We start from the raw sequence: 18,789 nt of genomic DNA, 5'->3' as shown, positions 1-18,789 counted from the left end.
ACTTGGCAGCACTGTTTCCTGATATGGAAAGAAGACTATTCTCTTGTTGATAAAAAACAGCTTTTCTTTGATAAATAATACATCTAAAGTCTGTACAATCCTCCTTGGGCATCTATTGTTCTGTTAGATAAAGCAGGCAGCCAGTCCCAAACAATTTCAAGAATGCTGTTTGTGCTATAAGATGAAAAATAAAGGTTACAATTGTGTTTCAAACGTCTGTCAATCACTCTTGATCTTAGAATATCTGATTATGCGCACAGGATGAGGATGTGAACACATATGCGTGTTCGAAATAAATTAAACCAACCAACCAACCAACCAAGTGTCAACAGTACCAGAGTGAAGCTTTTGGGGGAGGCAGCCCATCTTTTGACGGTGGTCAGGGGCCACTCCTGCACCACATCTTTAGTCTTCTCGTCCACTCGCATCACCGACTCTTTGGTAATCCCGAGCAAGCGTGGGACCAACTTATTCTTACCTTTCATCTTTTCCTGCCAGATAGGAAAAAAAATTCAGATAATACTTATACCGGTGCTAAACACCCACACACGATGATTCATCTGAGACACGAACGCTGTGTTGATACACATGCTGTGCCTGTGGTGAATCGGAGGGGCAGATGTGAACTGACCCAGTAGATTTCAGCCTTATTTAACTGCTGCTTTATCGAGGAGGGTCTCCACAGGCTTTAGTCACTGTCAGAGCACCAGCCTTGTGCTTCAACCAGCTCTCTGCCTGAGAAGCACCACTCTCGGCCCACTGGAAATCCATTATAGCTCACTTCACAGGGCGGAACTACACCCAGCTCGAGGACAGCACAAGGAACACAAGAGCTCTCGCAGAGCGCAGACCTCCACCAAGGTTTAAACCTTTATAGCCTGCTGTGAAATCAATAAATGCATGTTTGTAATCTTGGTTGTTAATATTTTGAATGAGGTAAAAATATCCAACTTTGATAGGGATGATGATGGCTGGCAGTAGAGCGAGGTCCAATCATGTTCATCGTATTGATTTTTATTTAGCTCAAAAGGAGAATTCTGAGAAAAGTAAATTGGACACTTAGTTGAAGAGCCTCAAGGTCCGGGCCTCTTAACAAAAACAAGGAACTCAATGTCCATGAATGTAACAAACACGGGTTTATTAAAAGTGCCTAATGTTTTGCATTTCATTACATGGATGTCACTATCAATTTTCTATTAAAACATAAGTGGGAAGCTATTTTAAACAGGTGAACTTTGGTGAAGATTTTCAAACATGCTTGTGCAGGAAAACAATAAAAGGGGGATTTTATTTTGTGCCGGTACAGATGCACAAATACATGCACACACACACACAGACGCACGCACACACACGCATGCACACACACGCACACACACCCAAAATTTTCATAATTGTGATGTTTACAGTAAAAGAGCTCTTGCCAACCAAAAGTCTGCGGTGATTAGGGTGAAGGATGAGAAAAGGAAGGTTACAATAAACTCTCAGAGCTCGCATCAACAAACCCAGGTGTGTACTTTAGCCTCCGTTAGCAACAACAGCAGAGTGCAGCCGGTCTGAATTATTTAGCAGCGTTTTGAATGCTCCATCACTACATTTCCTCATCGAACACAGAAGAGCGCTTCCACATTTAGATGTGCATGCACTACGTAAGAGCAAGGCAAATCACACCAGTCTGCTTCAACTACGGGGGCCAAATGTTCCATTTATTGTCCATTAAGAGCAGTGACATACAGCTGCACTCTTCCTACTTTCCTAAAAGTTCAACTCCAAACAAGCCAAGGGCATCAAGCTTTTATGACACCCGTGACATGAATTTATTCTGTTCTCATGCCACACTTCCACAAACTGGAGGACAACATAAGTGATATATTTTTAATAATAATAAGAATGTGCAAATTACCTTTTGCACATGTTCATTTAGGACCATATACTATATATGTATCATTGATAGTACATTTGGAATGGATTAGTTTACATCTTTAGGGGTTACCTTCACCAAGAAGAAGGACACGCCATACGTCTGCAGTGATCTGGCCAGTTTCACATACTTCACTTTGGCCTCTATCTCTGTCATCTCTCCACAGTTTTTATGGTCCTGCACACAGAGCAACAATGATAACTTTCAGCATTTTCTTAATGTGAAGTATTATAAATGCTGATTCTGGTTGAACAATTTATATCTAAACAAAGAACACATTTCTTTTAGTAGTGTCATGGGTGCTATTTTACATACAGTAGTTACACAATGTGTTATACATACTTGGAATACTTTCTTCTCTGATCCTCTTTGCTTGATATATTCTTTAGGCAGGAACTCCTTTAGGCTAAGAAGAGAAATGACATTTGTACATGCCTGCTGTTTTGAGGTCATTATTGCCAAAGTGTCTGTATAGCAGTCGTAACAGCAGATGGCATGGAGGTCTCCAAGTAACACACGATAGGAAACACACACCTTACATGCACAGCTGAGGAAATTCAGATTTCATTGGAGCTAATGCATTTGATTAAAAAGTGCTTACTCCAGAAATCCAGGCTTGTGTTTATGCTCCACGTGGGGTCCGAACTGGATCTGAGCCTGGATCCCCGCAAACTCACAGGCTTTATCAAAGGAAACCGGGTGGGATCCATTCAATATGTCATCCCTGGCCTGGAGGAGATATGGGGGGGGGATTAGTAACTGCAGCACACATTAATGACATGGATGGAAACACACAGCCATGAGAATGATCAAAATTATTTTCAACATGTGCACTTCATCGTGCGTACTGAATGCTCTCATAACATAACTGGAACCTAGGTATTTAAAAAAAACATCTACCACTTTTATCAGCTTATCACAGCAACACTCTTCATGGCGAGTGAGGCAGAGGGTGAGGCACTGACTCATTTGGAGCTTTGCCTATGTTTCCGTTTTTTCAAATTGCTAAAACACAATTTTGCAAAGTATGCTCGTTTTATCAAAAATTCTACACAATTTACAAAACCACACACCCAAACTGCGAAACACCTCATATATGCTGCAAAATGAAGCACTGTATCCAAACACACATACAGCGCGATCAAAATCAAACTTTTGCCCACATTTCATTCATATTACCAGATGTGTGTCTGTTGGGCAGAATAAAAAGCACTGCTACTTTAGTATGCTTTGCCCTAATACTAAAATAGTTCCAATTGTACAATGCACAGAAATATTTGCAAATATTTGCAGAGCCACAAACATGCTTTCAAAACATTTTTCTCACCAAATACGTCAGTGCAACATATGCACAGCATGTATAATTCAATTTAATTGAACTAAAATATGATCACAAAAAGCAGTAGACTCAAAAACAAATAATATATATAAAAAAAAGAAAAGACAAATAATTAGCAGTAGGCAGCATCTTGCCGCACAGCTCGGTCTGATCACAAGGCCCCGTCCACATCAGAGGCAATATCTTCCCTTGACAGACTTGGAGGTAAAGAAACACCTTGAGTGACTTATCCATCCCTGAATGACACCCACATCAATCTCATCACATGCCTCTTCCATACTCTGAACAACACGCACGTGCACAACGAGCTGCCGGGTGTATACCTTCCACTGTCATGCCCAAAAGAAGTCACCTGTTGTCTTTTCATTGTGCTTACTTTCTGATTGAAGTGCTAACAATTAAGCATTGAGGTGTTCGGTTGGTGGTACATACAGTACAGTATATTGGCCATGTAGTTAATGTATTGTCATTCTGAAGGGCAGTGTTTTGTAATGGAAAACATCTGACCTTATGTCAGATTGATATCTTATGCAGAGAACCGTGTTCAGTGCATTTAAAAAGTGTTATTCAAGCATGTCGGTTTTTGTTGTCGGCATTGAAAGGCCTATGCCGATCACATGTTTTTTTACGGAAATTGTCTGATACCGATCAGTGGCGTCTCCCTATACACACGCATAAAAATATATACTGTGTTTACATCATTCTTTTAACATCATTGTCCCCTCACTGCAGTGCACGAGGCAATAATTAATGTGTAAGTAATGTAATGTGTTGTTGAGAAATCCATTGTTTGTGTAGTTGTGTTTTCCCGTTAAGCAAAAAAAAAAAGGTGCAAATTTCACAGCTTCAGTCACTATTCAATCAAGCTGGAGGTTAGAAAGGGTGAAGCCTTTGTTGACATCCTTGAAAGGCTTGTGTGAGTGTTATTCTCTCCAGAGGGGAAGTCAGCTCAAACTCTCTCCTGCTTTCTAGTTTAGTGCTGCAAAATTAATGCCTCTAAAAAAGGAGAGCACTTGCTGATAGTGAGAAAGGCCCAATCAGTGCTTTTAGCATTAGCATACAAACTGTATGCACACATAGCCGTGCCGACTCAACTCTTTCTTAAGTCTCATTACTTGAGTGAACAATTAAGCGGCGGCTTACAACTGAAATGAGGACAAAAATCTCCTGCACTCACGCTCAGGAGTACTTTCTCCAGTGTCGTTCACAGTGGAGCACACAAACTCTCCTTTGAACAGCAGAAGAAGCACTAAAATGAATGTGTAATTTCACACATGCTATTATCTACAGAGAACACTGCTCACTGCAGTGCATTATTATGCGTGTTGCTGGGAATAACCTGAAGAGAATTTTTAGTATTAAGCATTAAGATCCATTTACTGGTCACAACACTGTCTAATGATGACCAATACAAGATGCGCATTAAAAATTAAATAAGATAATAAAGTTCAATTTGTACTGACAGTGTCATAGATTATTAATTTAGTGTTAATTTAACACGTTTATTATTATGGGCAGCATTCGGTTAGTTATGTGGTTGAGTGCACTACTTAGCCGAAAGCAGCAGAGGCGCTGTTGATTTCGTCCGGCTAACTCAATCATCCCTTCTCCTCTTTCGTTGGTTTCCCCTATGCTAAACTTTCCTGTCGTGTTGCTGTCAGTACTTCCAGTCTTTGCATTGAAGTTGCTTGAACTATGATGATTGTCTGATTTTTCATATTGTAGACATTTGTTTACGTCTTCATAGAACCGTTCTACTTCATCATTACTGTGGTCTGTTTTGTTGGGATGTAAACTTGTATGATGTTGACGTTCATAGGCTTTACCTTCATATGGGTGGACGTATAGATGGAGTTCTCCAAGTTCATGGGAGCCATACACAATATTCATTCTTCTTACCACGGCACCGTGACTTTATGTTCTGATGTTTTTGGAGCATGTTTGTGTTTTTAAAGGAAAATATAATTTTTACCGTACACTATTTTGGATTTTTCTCCAAGCATAATCTGACCTTTCTGCCCTAATCAAATGGTAAAACTCAATGAATGATACAAGATTTTATTTTTATATAAGCATAATCTAGACCAGGGGTCACCAACGTGGTGCCCACGGGCACCAGGTAGCCCCCCACGACCACATGAGGTGCCCGCAAGCCTGCTTTTCATTCAGGTTTTCAGTTAATAATGTGAGAACACCAGAAAGAAATGTATCCAGTGAGTTGTGGATACCAGCATTTTGTGAATGTTTTGGTAAAACAAGCATATTTGATTTGTTTGGGTTGAAATAAGGTATGAAAATCATTTCTACAAAAATGAGTAGCTCGTGGCCATTTTCATTTTCTAAAAGTAGCTCTCCCAAGAAAAAACGTGGGTGACCCCTGATCTAGAGGCTTTTGCCTTTCATATAAGCAATTTCTGACTCCAAATGAGCAACTACAAGTGAAGTTATTATTTACAGGTATCGTTCCTACAGCTTGGATAAGTGACAAGACTTGTGTCAGGCACTGTTCCAATCATCTGTCTTTCAATCAGACAGCAATTCTACAACCATTAAATATCATAACAATATATCACTATGTCAATATATTGACAGTGGTGGCTCATTTACCTACTCATGACGCAGCATCAGGAGCCCAAGGACACTTCGACACAATCACGGGGGGGATAGAGGATCAAACCCGCAACCTTTAGGTTGGGAGACGACCACTCTACCACCTGAGCCATGCCACACAAAGCAACTGATATCAGTGCTCATTAAGCTTACTTGCAAAATTTTCCATATTTTCCCTTATTTTAAAAGGCAACTGTTGACAGATACGGGACTCACATCAAGTTATGCATTTGTCATTAAAGTTACGGCTTGCTTGCTTTATTTTGAGCCATCGTAACATTAATTGTGGTTAACTTGTGCGACAGGCTTTGAAAACTGCCTGTGCAGGATGGAGACAGTTTGACCCTGGAGCTGATTATTTCCATTTACATTATTTCCAAAAGGGAACACTTTTGTGAACAGATAAATAAGCATGTAAAAGAGTACCATTGTTAACAATTTGAAGTAAATTCTACATTATAGAATGCGGAGGAAAGGAGGTGGTTCCAGAAGCTCAATACCTCAGTTTGTCCATTTCAGTGAGGCTCTAAACTCTTTCGTAACAATAACTGAAAAAAAAATTCATGACAAATTCCAGAGGTAACTCCTCATCTGACTCTGATTTTCCAATACAAGATCTCGTTACATGCAGTGTGCTGTGGGAATAAGTTAAAATTAGGACAAAGTGGAAGCTGCAAAGTAGTACTCATGGGCTGATGTTATTGCCATGGAGGCTTATCCTGTTCTCAACGCAAATACATGACAGGGAGGGAGTGGCTGAGTAGTAGGAGGAATTAGGCCAATACTGGTACAGTGTCCAATGTGTGTTGACAGACAAAATGATTAAGAAACATCTTAGCTAATCATTGAATCATCAGACTGTAGCGCCAGAAAACATCTGCATAAACAACAGTTCTAGAAAATAACACATTATGAATCATGACATCAGGGGAAAACAAAGGGTGTGATCACTTGGAAAATGTGGGAAAAGAGAGTGAAATACTGTAATGGAAGACTGAGGTTTGTTCCACTTGGATAATAATCTTTCCTCTAGCTCCTTTTGACCATTTTAACCCAATATCAAATTAGAGCCTCTGCTTTGTGACGAGCCTATGCGACCTGCCAGTGCAACAACCGGAGTGTGTTGTAGACACAAAGAGGCAAAGATAAATGAGGAAGGGGAACTGAGGCAGTGGAGAGGAAATATGACTATGTTGTGAGCATGATCTCCACAGTGCAGCGGTGTGTGTGTGTCTCAGGCAGGAGATGTGTGCGATTATGTCAGAATGTGTGGGAGATTGAGAAGGAGTGGACACAGATGAACTGGAAGGGAAGGAGGCAGAGGATAACAAAATCATAGGGGCAAAAGAGAAGGGAGCTGAGAACAGCAGGCGGGCTGGCTGGACAAACAGATGAGGTAAGTTATACTGTATATAGTATACAGTATATATAGTCAGAAATAAATTACCTTCTTAAAGCCTGGTATTGCATTTACTGTAAATATTTAAATAAGTAACCATATAACAAAACAGGTTTTCATTTAAATATTACAATGGTTTGGACTAAGAAGAAGAACATCCAGCAACTGTGGATTACCCACTTTAGTGGTCTGTAATATTGCCGTACCAGCCTGGACACCTCTCATGCTGCTAGTTCTGGAATAGTTCTGATTTTTTGACATGAAGTTGTATGACATCCCCATCATCATTGTAGTCTAATAAGACACTTACCCCCCTCTTGTTCTCCTAAGTCCAGTTCTGGTCAGATTTCTGTGATGAAGAACATAGTTCCAACTAGCTGCTGGGGACAATTAAGTAAAGACTGTGGCTTCTCAAAACAATATGCATTCAAAAGATGAATACATTTGCATCACAAAAATGCCTCACAAAACGGTTGGCGTTATACATTTGTCCCACGCCGTATTCCTGCGCACTGTCATGTGTATGTGTCATGTGTCATGTGTCATGTGTCATGTGTTCATGTGTATGTGACAAAGACGCTCGCATCTACTTCCGCGATCATCTTGTTTAAGTATGTGTTTCACAGCGGAAGAAGATACGAGTGTCTTTGTCACATTCACATGAATGCACAGGTGACAGCACGCTGGGATACGGCGAGAGACACATATATAACGCCAGGCGTTTTGTGAGGTCTGATATGACCAAGTGGGGGGTAAGTCTCTTATTGGACTACAATGCTGATGGGGATGTCATACAACTTCATGTAAAAAAATCAGAACTGTCCCTCTAATGCTAATACTAATGTCATGCAGTCGTGGCGTGCAGTTTTATTTAACTTAAAAATAAGCCTTTTGTGTTCATCCATTGCACAGTCAAACCTTTTATTAAGTATTTTGTTCTCGTCTGTGTAGGCTCTCAGTCGTACAGGAGTTGTCCATCGAGGAAAAGGCTTCTTGAGACGTCATCTGTACTTCTGTGTAGAAGGTGTCGGACGTTTCGCTCCTCATCCGAAGAGCTTCGTCAGCAAACTAATAAGTGCTGGTAGCTTAGGCCTTAAATACAGTAAGAGTGGGCGGAATTGGTGTGCCAACACCCTCCTCCTATTGGTTCGTTACACTAAGCCTGGGCGGAGCAGTGGTATAATCCTATCCTGTTATTCACACCTACGATAAAAGGGAAGTGTCGCTCCCTGAATTGGGTATGAACGACTCTGATACTGGCTTGTTAGCATCTATTGTTCTGGCTCGGCCCTGCCTTCACCTCATTTGCAAGACTAAGAGCTGTGGGTTTTGGTCTCAGTAACCTGCTGAACACAGGGTCCAAATTAAACCTCAAACCACCATTCCGGTTCAATGATGGGTTCTGTTGTTTGACAAAAATAGCTTCCTTTACTCCTCTTTCAAACCATCTGTTTTCTTTGGCCAAAATCTTTACCTCGCTGTCCTGAAAAGAGTGATTGGTAGCTTTCAGGTGTAGATGTACTGCTGATTGAGGACCACTAGCATTGTCCCTGCGATGTTGATAAAGCCTTTTTTGGAGCATTTGCTTAGTTTCCCCAATGTAGTGCTCTTTGCATTCCTCATCTTTACAGTGGATGGAATAGACCACATTGCTCTGTTTCTGGTTTGGAGCCTTGTCTTTAGGATGCACTAATTTTTGTCTCAGGGTATTTACTGGTTTGAAATAGGTAGGAATTTTGTGTTGCCATAAGATCCTCTGGAGTTTTTCGGAGACCCCCGCTACATAAGGGACTACCACTCCTCTCCTTTTTGCTTCTGTGGGCTTTTGGGTTTCTTTCCCTACTCTCTTCTTTTGACATTTGTTAAAAGCCCACCGTGGGTACCCACAGGTTGAGAGCGCTCTCTGGACATGTTGTGTCTCCTTTTTCTTTCCCTCAGCACTAGTTGGTATTTGTTCCGCTCTATGTTGGAGGGTCCTAATAACCCCTAGTTTATGTTGTAGTGGATGGTTTGATTCAAAAAGCAGGTATTGGTCAGTGTGTGTGGCCTTTCTAAAGACCTCTGTAAGTAGCTGTCTGTCCTTTCCTATAATTACCTTGCAGTCTAAGAAGGCTAGTTGGTTTTCTTTAGTGTCCTCGCGAGTAAATTTGATATTGGTGTCCACCGCATTGATGTGATCTGTGAAAGACAGAATTTCTTGTTTTTTGATTATGACAAAGGTGTCATCCACGTATCTAAACCAGTGCCTTGGTTTTGTCCCTGAGAAGGATGTGAGAGCCTGTTTCTCCATCTCTTCCATGTACAGATTCGCCACTATGGGTGAGACTGGTGAGCCCATAGCACAACCATGAATTTGTCTGTAGAATTTCCCTCTAAACTGAAAATATGTGGTGTTAAGGCAAATTTCCAGTAATTGGCAGATGTGGTCAGCACTAAGTTTTGTTCTCCGATGCAGAGTTGAGTCCTCGAGCAGTCTCTTCCTCACCACCGAGACTGCTGCTGAGGTGGGGACAGATGTGAAAAGTGAAGTCACATCATAAGACACCAAAGTTTCCTCTGGCTCCAATCTGAGGTCTTTGATGCTCGCCACAAACCCTTTTGTGTTCTCTATATGATGATCAGTGTTGCCTACCAAAGGGGATAAGACTGTTTTTACATATTTCGCTACATTGTACGTGGTAGAGTCAATGCTACAGACAATGGGTCTGAGGGGAAACCCTTCCTTGTGGATTTTTGGAAGGCCATAGATACATGGTGTAGCCTCCCCAGGGTATAACCTATGATACATCTGTCTGTCAATTAGTTCTTCCTTCTCTAACTTTTGGAGACAGTGTATGATTTCTTTCTTATACCTACTGGATGGGTCCCTTTTAAGTTGCTCATATGTGTTGGCATCACTAATTAGACTTGTTATTTTTTCTTCGTAGTCCAATGTGTTGAGAACCACTGTGCATCTGCCCTTATCAGCTGGTAAGATGGTGATGCTCTCATCTTTCTGCAGAGCCGCTAATGCTTTCCTCTCCCCTAACGTGATATTGGACGGTGGTGGTTTGGCACTACTGAGAAGGGCCGATATTCTCAGACGAAGGTCCCCTGCCTCTGTTCTAGAAAGGTTATTGTTCCTGATGGCCGATTCAGCTGCTGTGATATAGTCTACTGTGGGTATCGTTTTAGGAGTCACTGAGAAGTTGAGACCCTTGGTTAATACTGCCTTCTCTGTCTCCGAGAGGCTTCTGTCTGACAGATTTTTGATCCAATTTTCTTTAGTATTGGTCTGATTCCCCCCATCCTTAGTGTTTACGACAAGCTGTGGTCGATTTTCCAATAGAAGTTTCTGGAATTTTCCCTTATGCCTTTCTTTGGTTTTGCTATGGTGCTTCATATAACCTGATTTGGTAAATTCACAAACCTCCTGATAGGTTTCGTGCGTAAGCTTGGTTTGCAATCTCTGATAGAAGGTTTCTACTTCAGACTGTTTATTTTTTATCTCTATGTTAAGTCTCCTAATTCTCAAATTCTGTATTTTTCTGATGTAGTTTTGTTGCATTTTCCTTGCCAAGTGTCCTTGCTCAAGGGACGCTTGCCTCATGCATTTGGGGATTAACCTACTCTGCCTGCATCTAAGATTAAATCTGAGGTGGTTCCTTAAATCTGCTAATTTAAGAGTGGACTTTTCTAAGCTACGTACCAGCAGAAGGATGTCTCTCCCAAAGTTGGTCGCAATGCGTCTGTGTAGGCTCTCAGTCGTACAGGAGTTGTCCATCGAGGAAAAGGCTTCTTGAGACGTCATCTGTACTTCTGTGTAGAAGGTGTCGGACGTTTCGCTCCTCATCCGAAGAGCTTCGTCAGCAAACTAATAAGTGCTGGTAGCTTAGGCCTTAAATACAGTAAGAGTGGGCGGAATTGGTGTGCCAACACCCTCCTCCTATTGGTTCGTTACACTAAGCCTGGGCGGAGCAGTGGTATAATCCTATCCTGTTATTCACACCTACGATAAAAGGGAAGTGTCGCTCCCTGAATTGGGTATGAACGACTCTGATACTGGCTTGTTAGCATCTATTGTTCTGGCTCGGCCCTGCCTTCACCTCATTTGCAAGACTAAGAGCTGTGGGTTTTGGTCTCAGTAACCTGCTGAACACAGGGTCCAAATTAAACCTCAAACCACCATTCCGGTTCAATGATGGGTTCTGTTGTTTGACAAAAATAGCTTCCTTTACTCCTCTTTCAAACCATCTGTTTTCTTTGGCCAAAATCTTTACCTCGCTGTCCTGAAAAGAGTGATTGGTAGCTTTCAGGTGTAGATGTACTGCTGATTGAGGACCACTAGCATTGTCCCTGCGATGTTGATAAAGCCTTTTTTGGAGCATTTGCTTAGTTTCCCCAATGTAGTGCTCTTTGCATTCCTCATCTTTACAGTGGATGGAATAGACCACATTGCTCTGTTTCTGGTTTGGAGCCTTGTCTTTAGGATGCACTAATTTTTGTCTCAGGGTATTTACTGGTTTGAAATAGGTAGGAATTTTGTGTTGCCATAAGATCCTCTGGAGTTTTTCGGAGACCCCCGCTACATAAGGGACTACCACTCCTCTCCTTTTTGCTTCTGTGGGCTTTTGGGTTTCTTTCCCTACTCTCTTCTTTTGACATTTGTTAAAAGCCCACCGTGGGTACCCACAGGTTGAGAGCGCTCTCTGGACATGTTGTGTCTCCTTTTTCTTTCCCTCAGCACTAGTTGGTATTTGTTCCGCTCTATGTTGGAGGGTCCTAATAACCCCTAGTTTATGTTGTAGTGGATGGTTTGATTCAAAAAGCAGGTATTGGTCAGTGTGTGTGGCCTTTCTAAAGACCTCTGTAAGTAGCTGTCTGTCCTTTCCTATAATTACCTTGCAGTCTAAGAAGGCTAGTTGGTTTTCTTTAGTGTCCTCGCGAGTAAATTTGATATTGGTGTCCACCGCATTGATGTGATCTGTGAAAGACAGAATTTCTTGTTTTTTGATTATGACAAAGGTGTCATCCACGTATCTAAACCAGTGCCTTGGTTTTGTCCCTGAGAAGGATGTGAGAGCCTGTTTCTCCATCTCTTCCATGTACAGATTCGCCACTATGGGTGAGACTGGTGAGCCCATAGCACAACCATGAATTTGTCTGTAGAATTTCCCTCTAAACTGAAAATATGTGGTGTTAAGGCAAATTTCCAGTAATTGGCAGATGTGGTCAGCACTAAGTTTTGTTCTCCGATGCAGAGTTGAGTCCTCGAGCAGTCTCTTCCTCACCACCGAGACTGCTGCTGAGGTGGGGACAGATGTGAAAAGTGAAGTCACATCATAAGACACCAAAGTTTCCTCTGGCTCCAATCTGAGGTCTTTGATGCTCGCCACAAACCCTTTTGTGTTCTCTATATGATGATCAGTGTTGCCTACCAAAGGGGATAAGACTGTTTTTACATATTTCGCTACATTGTACGTGGTAGAGTCAATGCTACAGACAATGGGTCTGAGGGGAAACCCTTCCTTGTGGATTTTTGGAAGGCCATAGATACATGGTGTAGCCTCCCCAGGGTATAACCTATGATACATCTGTCTGTCAATTAGTTCTTCCTTCTCTAACTTTTGGAGACAGTGTATGATTTCTTTCTTATACCTACTGGATGGGTCCCTTTTAAGTTGCTCATATGTGTTGGCATCACTAATTAGACTTGTTATTTTTTCTTCGTAGTCCAATGTGTTGAGAACCACTGTGCATCTGCCCTTATGAGCTGGTAAGATGGTGATGCTCTCATCTTTCTGCAGAGCCGCTAATGCTTTCTGATTTTCTCCAAAAGTTAGAGAAGGAAGAACTAATTGACAGACAGATGTATCATAGGTTATACCCTGGGGAGGCTACACCATGTATCTATGGCCTTCCAAAAATCCACAAGGAAGGGTTTCCCCTCAGACCCATTGTCTGTAGCATTGACTCTACCACGTACAATGTAGCGAAATATGTAAAAACAGTCTTATCCCCTTTGGTAGGCAACACTGATCATCATATAGAGAACACAAAAGGGTTTGTGGCGAGCATCAAAGACCTCAGATTGGAGCCAGAGGAAACTTTGGTGTCTTATGATGTGACTTCACTTTTCACATCTGTCCCCACCTCAGCAGCAGTCTCGGTGGTGAGGAAGAGACTGCTCGAGGACTCAACTCTGCATCGGAGAACAAAACTTAGTGCTGACCACATCTGCCAATTACTGGAAATTTGCCTTAACACCACATATTTTCAGTTTAGAGGGAAATTCTACAGACAAATTCATGGTTGTGCTATGGGCTCACCAGTCTCACCCATAGTGGCGAATCTGTACATGGAAGAGATGGAGAAACAGGCTCTCACATCCTTCTCAGGGACAAAACCAAGGCACTGGTTTAGATACGTGGATGACACCTTTGTCATAATCAAAAAACAAGAAATTCTGTCTTTCACAGATCACATCAATGCGGTGGACACCAATATCAAATTTACTCGCGAGGACACTAAAGAAAACCAACTAGCCTTCTTAGACTGCAAGGTAATTATAGGAAAGGACAGACAGCTACTTACAGAGGTCTTTAGAAAGGCCACACACACTGACCAATACCTGCTTTTTGAATCAAACCATCCACTACAACATAAACTAGGGGTTATTAGGACCCTCCAACATAGAGCGGAACAAATACCAACTAGTGCTGAGGGAAAGAAAAAGGAGACACAACATGTCCAGAGAGCGCTCTCAACCTGTGGGTACCCACGGTGGGCTTTTAACAAATGTCAAAAGAAGAGAGTAGGGAAAGAAACCCAAAAGCCCACAGAAGCAAAAAGGAGAGGAGTGGTAGTCCCTTATGTAGCGGGGGTCTCCGAAAAACTCCAGAGGATCTTATGGCAACACAAAATTCCTACCTATTTCAAACCAGTAAATACCCTGAGACAAAAATTAGTGCATCCTAAAGACAAGGCTCCAAACCAGAAACAGAGCAATGTGGTCTATTCCATCCACTGTAAAGATGAGGAATGCAAAGAGCACTACATTGGGGAAACTAAGCAAATGCTCCAAAAAAGGCTTTATCAACATCGCAGGGACAATGCTAGTGGTCCTCAATCAGCAGTACATCTACACCTGAAAGCTACCAATCACTCTTTTCAGGACAGCGAGGTAAAGATTTTGGCCAAAGAAAACAGATGGTTTGAAAGAGGAGTAAAGGAAGCTATTTTTGTCAAACAACAGAACCCATCATTGAACCGGAATGGTGGTTTGAGGTTTAATTTGGACCCTGTGTTCAGCAGGTTACTGAGACCAAAACCCACAGCTCTTAGTCTTGCAAATGAGGTGAAGGCAGGGCCGAGCCAGAACAATAGATGCTAACAAGCCAGTATCAGAGTCGTTCATACCCAATTCAGGGAGCGACACTTCCCTTTTATCGTAGGTGTGAATAACAGGATAGGATTATACCACTGCTCCGCCCAGGCTTAGTGTAACGAACCAATAGGAGGAGGGTGTTGGCACACCAATTCCGCCCACTCTTACTGTATTTAAGGCCTAAGCTACCAGCACTTATTAGTTTGCTGACGAAGCTCTTCGGATGAGGAGCGAAACGTCCGACACCTTCTACACAGAAGTACAGATGACGTCTCAAGAAGCCTTTTCCTCGATGGACAACTCCTGTACGACTGAGAGCCTACACAGACGCATTGCGACCAACTTTGGGAGAGACATCCTTCTGCGGGTACGTAGCTTAGAAAAGTCCACTCTTAAATTAGCAGATTTAAGGAACCACCTCAGATTTAATCTTAGATGCAGGCAGAGTAGGTTAATCCCCAAATGCATGAGGCAAGCGTCCCTTGAGCAAGGACACTTGGCAAGGAAAATGCAACAAAACTACATCAGAAAAATACAGAATTTGAGAATTAGGAGACTTAACATAGAGATAAAAAATAAACAGTCTGAAGTAGAAACCTTCTATCAGAGATTGCAAACCAAGCTTACGCACGAAACCTATCAGGAGGTTTGTGAATTTACCAAATCAGGTTATATGAAGCACCATAGCAAAACCAAAGAAAGGCATAAGGGAAAATTCCAGAAACTTCTATTGGAAAATCGACCACAGCTTGTCGTAAACACTAAGGATGGGGGGAATCAGACCAATACTAAAGAAAATTGGATCAAAAATCTGTCAGACAGAAGCCTCTCGGAGACAGAGAAGGCAGTATTAACCAAGGGTCTCAACTTCTCAGTGACTCCTAAAACGATACCCACAGTAGACTATATCACAGCAGCTGAATCGGCCATCAGGAACAATAACCTTTCTAGAACAGAGGCAGGGGACCTTCGTCTGAGAATATCGGCCCTTCTCAGTAGTGCCAAACCACCACCGTCCAATATCACGTTAGGGGAGAGGAAAGCATTAGCGGCTCTGCAGAAAGATGAGAGCATCACCATCTTACCAGCTGATAAGGGCAGATGCACAGTGGTTCTCAACACATTGGACTACGAAGAAAAAATAACAAGTCTAATTAGTGATGCCAACACATATGAGCAACTTAAAAGGGACCCATCCAGTAGGTATAAGAAAGAAATCATACACTGTCTCCAAAAGTTAGAGAAGGAAGAACTAATTGACAGACAGATGTATCATAGGTTATACCCTGGGGAGGCTACACCATGTATCTATGGCCTTCCAAAAATCCACAAGGAAGGGTTTCCCCTCAGACCCATTGTCTGTAGCATTGACTCTACCACGTACAATGTAGCGAAATATGTAAAAACAGTCTTATCCCCTTTGGTAGGCAACACTGATCATCATATAGAGAACACAAAAGGGTTTGTGGCGAGCATCAAAGACCTCAGATTGGAGCCAGAGGAAACTTTGGTGTCTTATGATGTGACTTCACTTTTCACATCTGTCCCCACCTCAGCAGCAGTCTCGGTGGTGAGGAAGAGACTGCTCGAGGACTCAACTCTGCATCGGAGAACAAAACTTAGTGCTGACCACATCTGCCAATTACTGGAAATTTGCCTTAACACCACATATTTTCAGTTTAGAGGGAAATTCTACAGACAAATTCATGGTTGTGCTATGGGCTCACCAGTCTCACCCATAGTGGCGAATCTGTACATGGAAGAGATGGAGAAACAGGCTCTCACATCCTTCTCAGGGACAAAACCAAGGCACTGGTTTAGATACGTGGATGACACCTTTGTCATAATCAAAAAACAAGAAATTCTGTCTTTCACAGATCACATCAATGCGGTGGACACCAATATCAAATTTACTCGCGAGGACACTAAAGAAAACCAACTAGCCTTCTTAGACTGCAAGGTAATTATAGGAAAGGACAGACAGCTACTTACAGAGGTCTTTAGAAAGGCCACACACACTGACCAATACCTGCTTTTTGAATCAAACCATCCACTACAACATAAACTAGGGGTTATTAGGACCCTCCAACATAGAGCGGAACAAATACCAACTAGTGCTGAGGGAAAGAAAAAGGAGACACAACATGTCCAGAGAGCGCTCTCAACCTGTGGGTACCCACGGTGGGCTTTTAACAAATGTCAAAAGAAGAGAGTAGGGAAAGAAACCCAAAAGCCCACAGAAGCAAAAAGGAGAGGAGTGGTAGTCCCTTATGTAGCGGGGGTCTCCGAAAAACTCCAGAGGATCTTATGGCAACACAAAATTCCTACCTATTTCAAACCAGTAAATACCCTGAGACAAAAATTAGTGCATCCTAAAGACAAGGCTCCAAACCAGAAACAGAGCAATGTGGTCTATTCCATCCACTGTAAAGATGAGGAATGCAAAGAGCACTACATTGGGGAAACTAAGCAAATGCTCCAAAAAAGGCTTTATCAACATCGCAGGGACAATGCTAGTGGTCCTCAATCAGCAGTACATCTACACCTGAAAGCTACCAATCACTCTTTTCAGGACAGCGAGGTAAAGATTTTGGCCAAAGAAAACAGATGGTTTGAAAGAGGAGTAAAGGAAGCTATTTTTGTCAAACAACAGAACCCATCATTGAACCGGAATGGTGGTTTGAGGTTTAATTTGGACCCTGTGTTCAGCAGGTTACTGAGACCAAAACCCACAGCTCTTAGTCTTGCAAATGAGGTGAAGGCAGGGCCGAGCCAGAACAATAGATGCTAACAAGCCAGTATCAGAGTCGTTCATACCCAATTCAGGGAGCGACACTTCCCTTTTATCGTAGGTGTGAATAACAGGATAGGATTATACCACTGCTCCGCCCAGGCTTAGTGTAACGAACCAATAGGAGGAGGGTGTTGGCACACCAATTCCGCCCACTCTTACTGTATTTAAGGCCTAAGCTACCAGCACTTATTAGTTTGCTGACGAAGCTCTTCGGATGAGGAGCGAAACGTCCGACACCTTCTACACAGAAGTACAGATGACGTCTCAAGAAGCCTTTTCCTATTTTGTTCTCGTTTTCTTTTAAATGCAATTCAGGTGCCAAGATGACTGTGTTGTATTGAAACAATAGGGTGGTGTGCAGGCTTTCATTACATTTCATATTCACATGAGCTAGTCTGCTTGATGCAATTTAAGGCAAAATGAGGTTCAGACCTTCGCTGCGAAAAAAATTGCATAAACGCTCCTTACTCAATTTTAATTGAAGACCCTTGCCACACACCATACCTGTCAACTCTCCTGTTTTCACCAGGAAACTGTCATATCTTGCCCTTCTTTCCTGCCACCCTCCCATTTTAATAGTCTCCTATATTTTAACGTCTTGAAAAAAAAATCTTCTCCAGTTCTGCCGGAGCAGCACAGCTTCCGGTTCGCTTAGCAACGCTCAAGCAACATTGGCATGACACTTCCTGTAGGCAGTAAAGTCAGATCTAAAATTAACAAAACAAGGCAGTAAGTACTGCACCACAGTAGGCAGTCAGGTCTTTACTATCAGTACACGCCCTCTCCGTTGCCGTTTTTTTTTGGGTTGGTGGGGTGCTGGTGGAAATTCTTGGGAAAAGAACAGAATTTCCCTTATTTTCCTTTTTTCCCCATAAAATTATCTTATTTTATACGACAAATGTTGACAAATATGGGGCTCACATCAATTTTTCTTTAATTTTGAGCCATCGTAACATTAATTGTGGTTAAGTTGTGTGACAAGCTTAGAAGACCGCCTGTACAGGATAGAGACAGTTCGACCCAGGAACTGATGATTTCCGTTATTTCAAAGGGAACATCCATTCAACCATCCATCCATTCTCTATGCTGCTTATCCTCATTTGGGTCGTGGGGGTATGCTGGAGCCTATCCCAGCTGACTTTGGGCAAGAGGCGGGGTTCACCCTGGACTGGCCGCCAGCCAATCAATCGCAGGGTACATATAGACAAACAACCATTCACACTCACATTCATACTTATGGACAATTTAGTGTCGATAATTAAGCAAACATGCATGTTTTTTGTTTTTTTTATGTAGAAGAAAACCGCAGTACCCGTAGAAAACCACTAACCATTCGGTCACCGTGTGGCCCTCAACAGGAAAA

General features: G+C 42.2%; 1 protein-coding gene across 4 annotated transcripts in view; it reads right to left on the bottom strand.

Annotated features, from left to right (window-relative positions):
* tln2b (talin 2b) overlaps window positions 1-18,789 on the bottom strand; it is a 113,767-nt gene that overhangs the window by 45,937 nt on the left and 49,041 nt on the right. For all 4 annotated transcript variants that reach the window (XM_054775569.1, XM_054775570.1, XM_054775571.1 and 1 more), the window contains exons 7-10: window positions 2,520-2,647; window positions 2,261-2,324; window positions 1,991-2,095; window positions 336-491 (exon numbers count right to left, since the gene is read on the bottom strand). In XM_054775569.1, the coding sequence (XP_054631544.1) occupies window positions 336-491; window positions 1,991-2,095; window positions 2,261-2,324; window positions 2,520-2,647 (453 nt within the window). The remainder of the gene's footprint in view (window positions 1-335; window positions 492-1,990; window positions 2,096-2,260; window positions 2,325-2,519; window positions 2,648-18,789) is intronic.

Source organism: Dunckerocampus dactyliophorus, chromosome 5 (assembly GCF_027744805.1).
Source record: "Dunckerocampus dactyliophorus isolate RoL2022-P2 chromosome 5, RoL_Ddac_1.1, whole genome shotgun sequence".
NCBI lineage: Eukaryota > Metazoa > Chordata > Actinopteri > Syngnathiformes > Syngnathidae > Dunckerocampus > Dunckerocampus dactyliophorus.
This window is presented reverse-complemented; position numbering and strand designations above follow the sequence as displayed.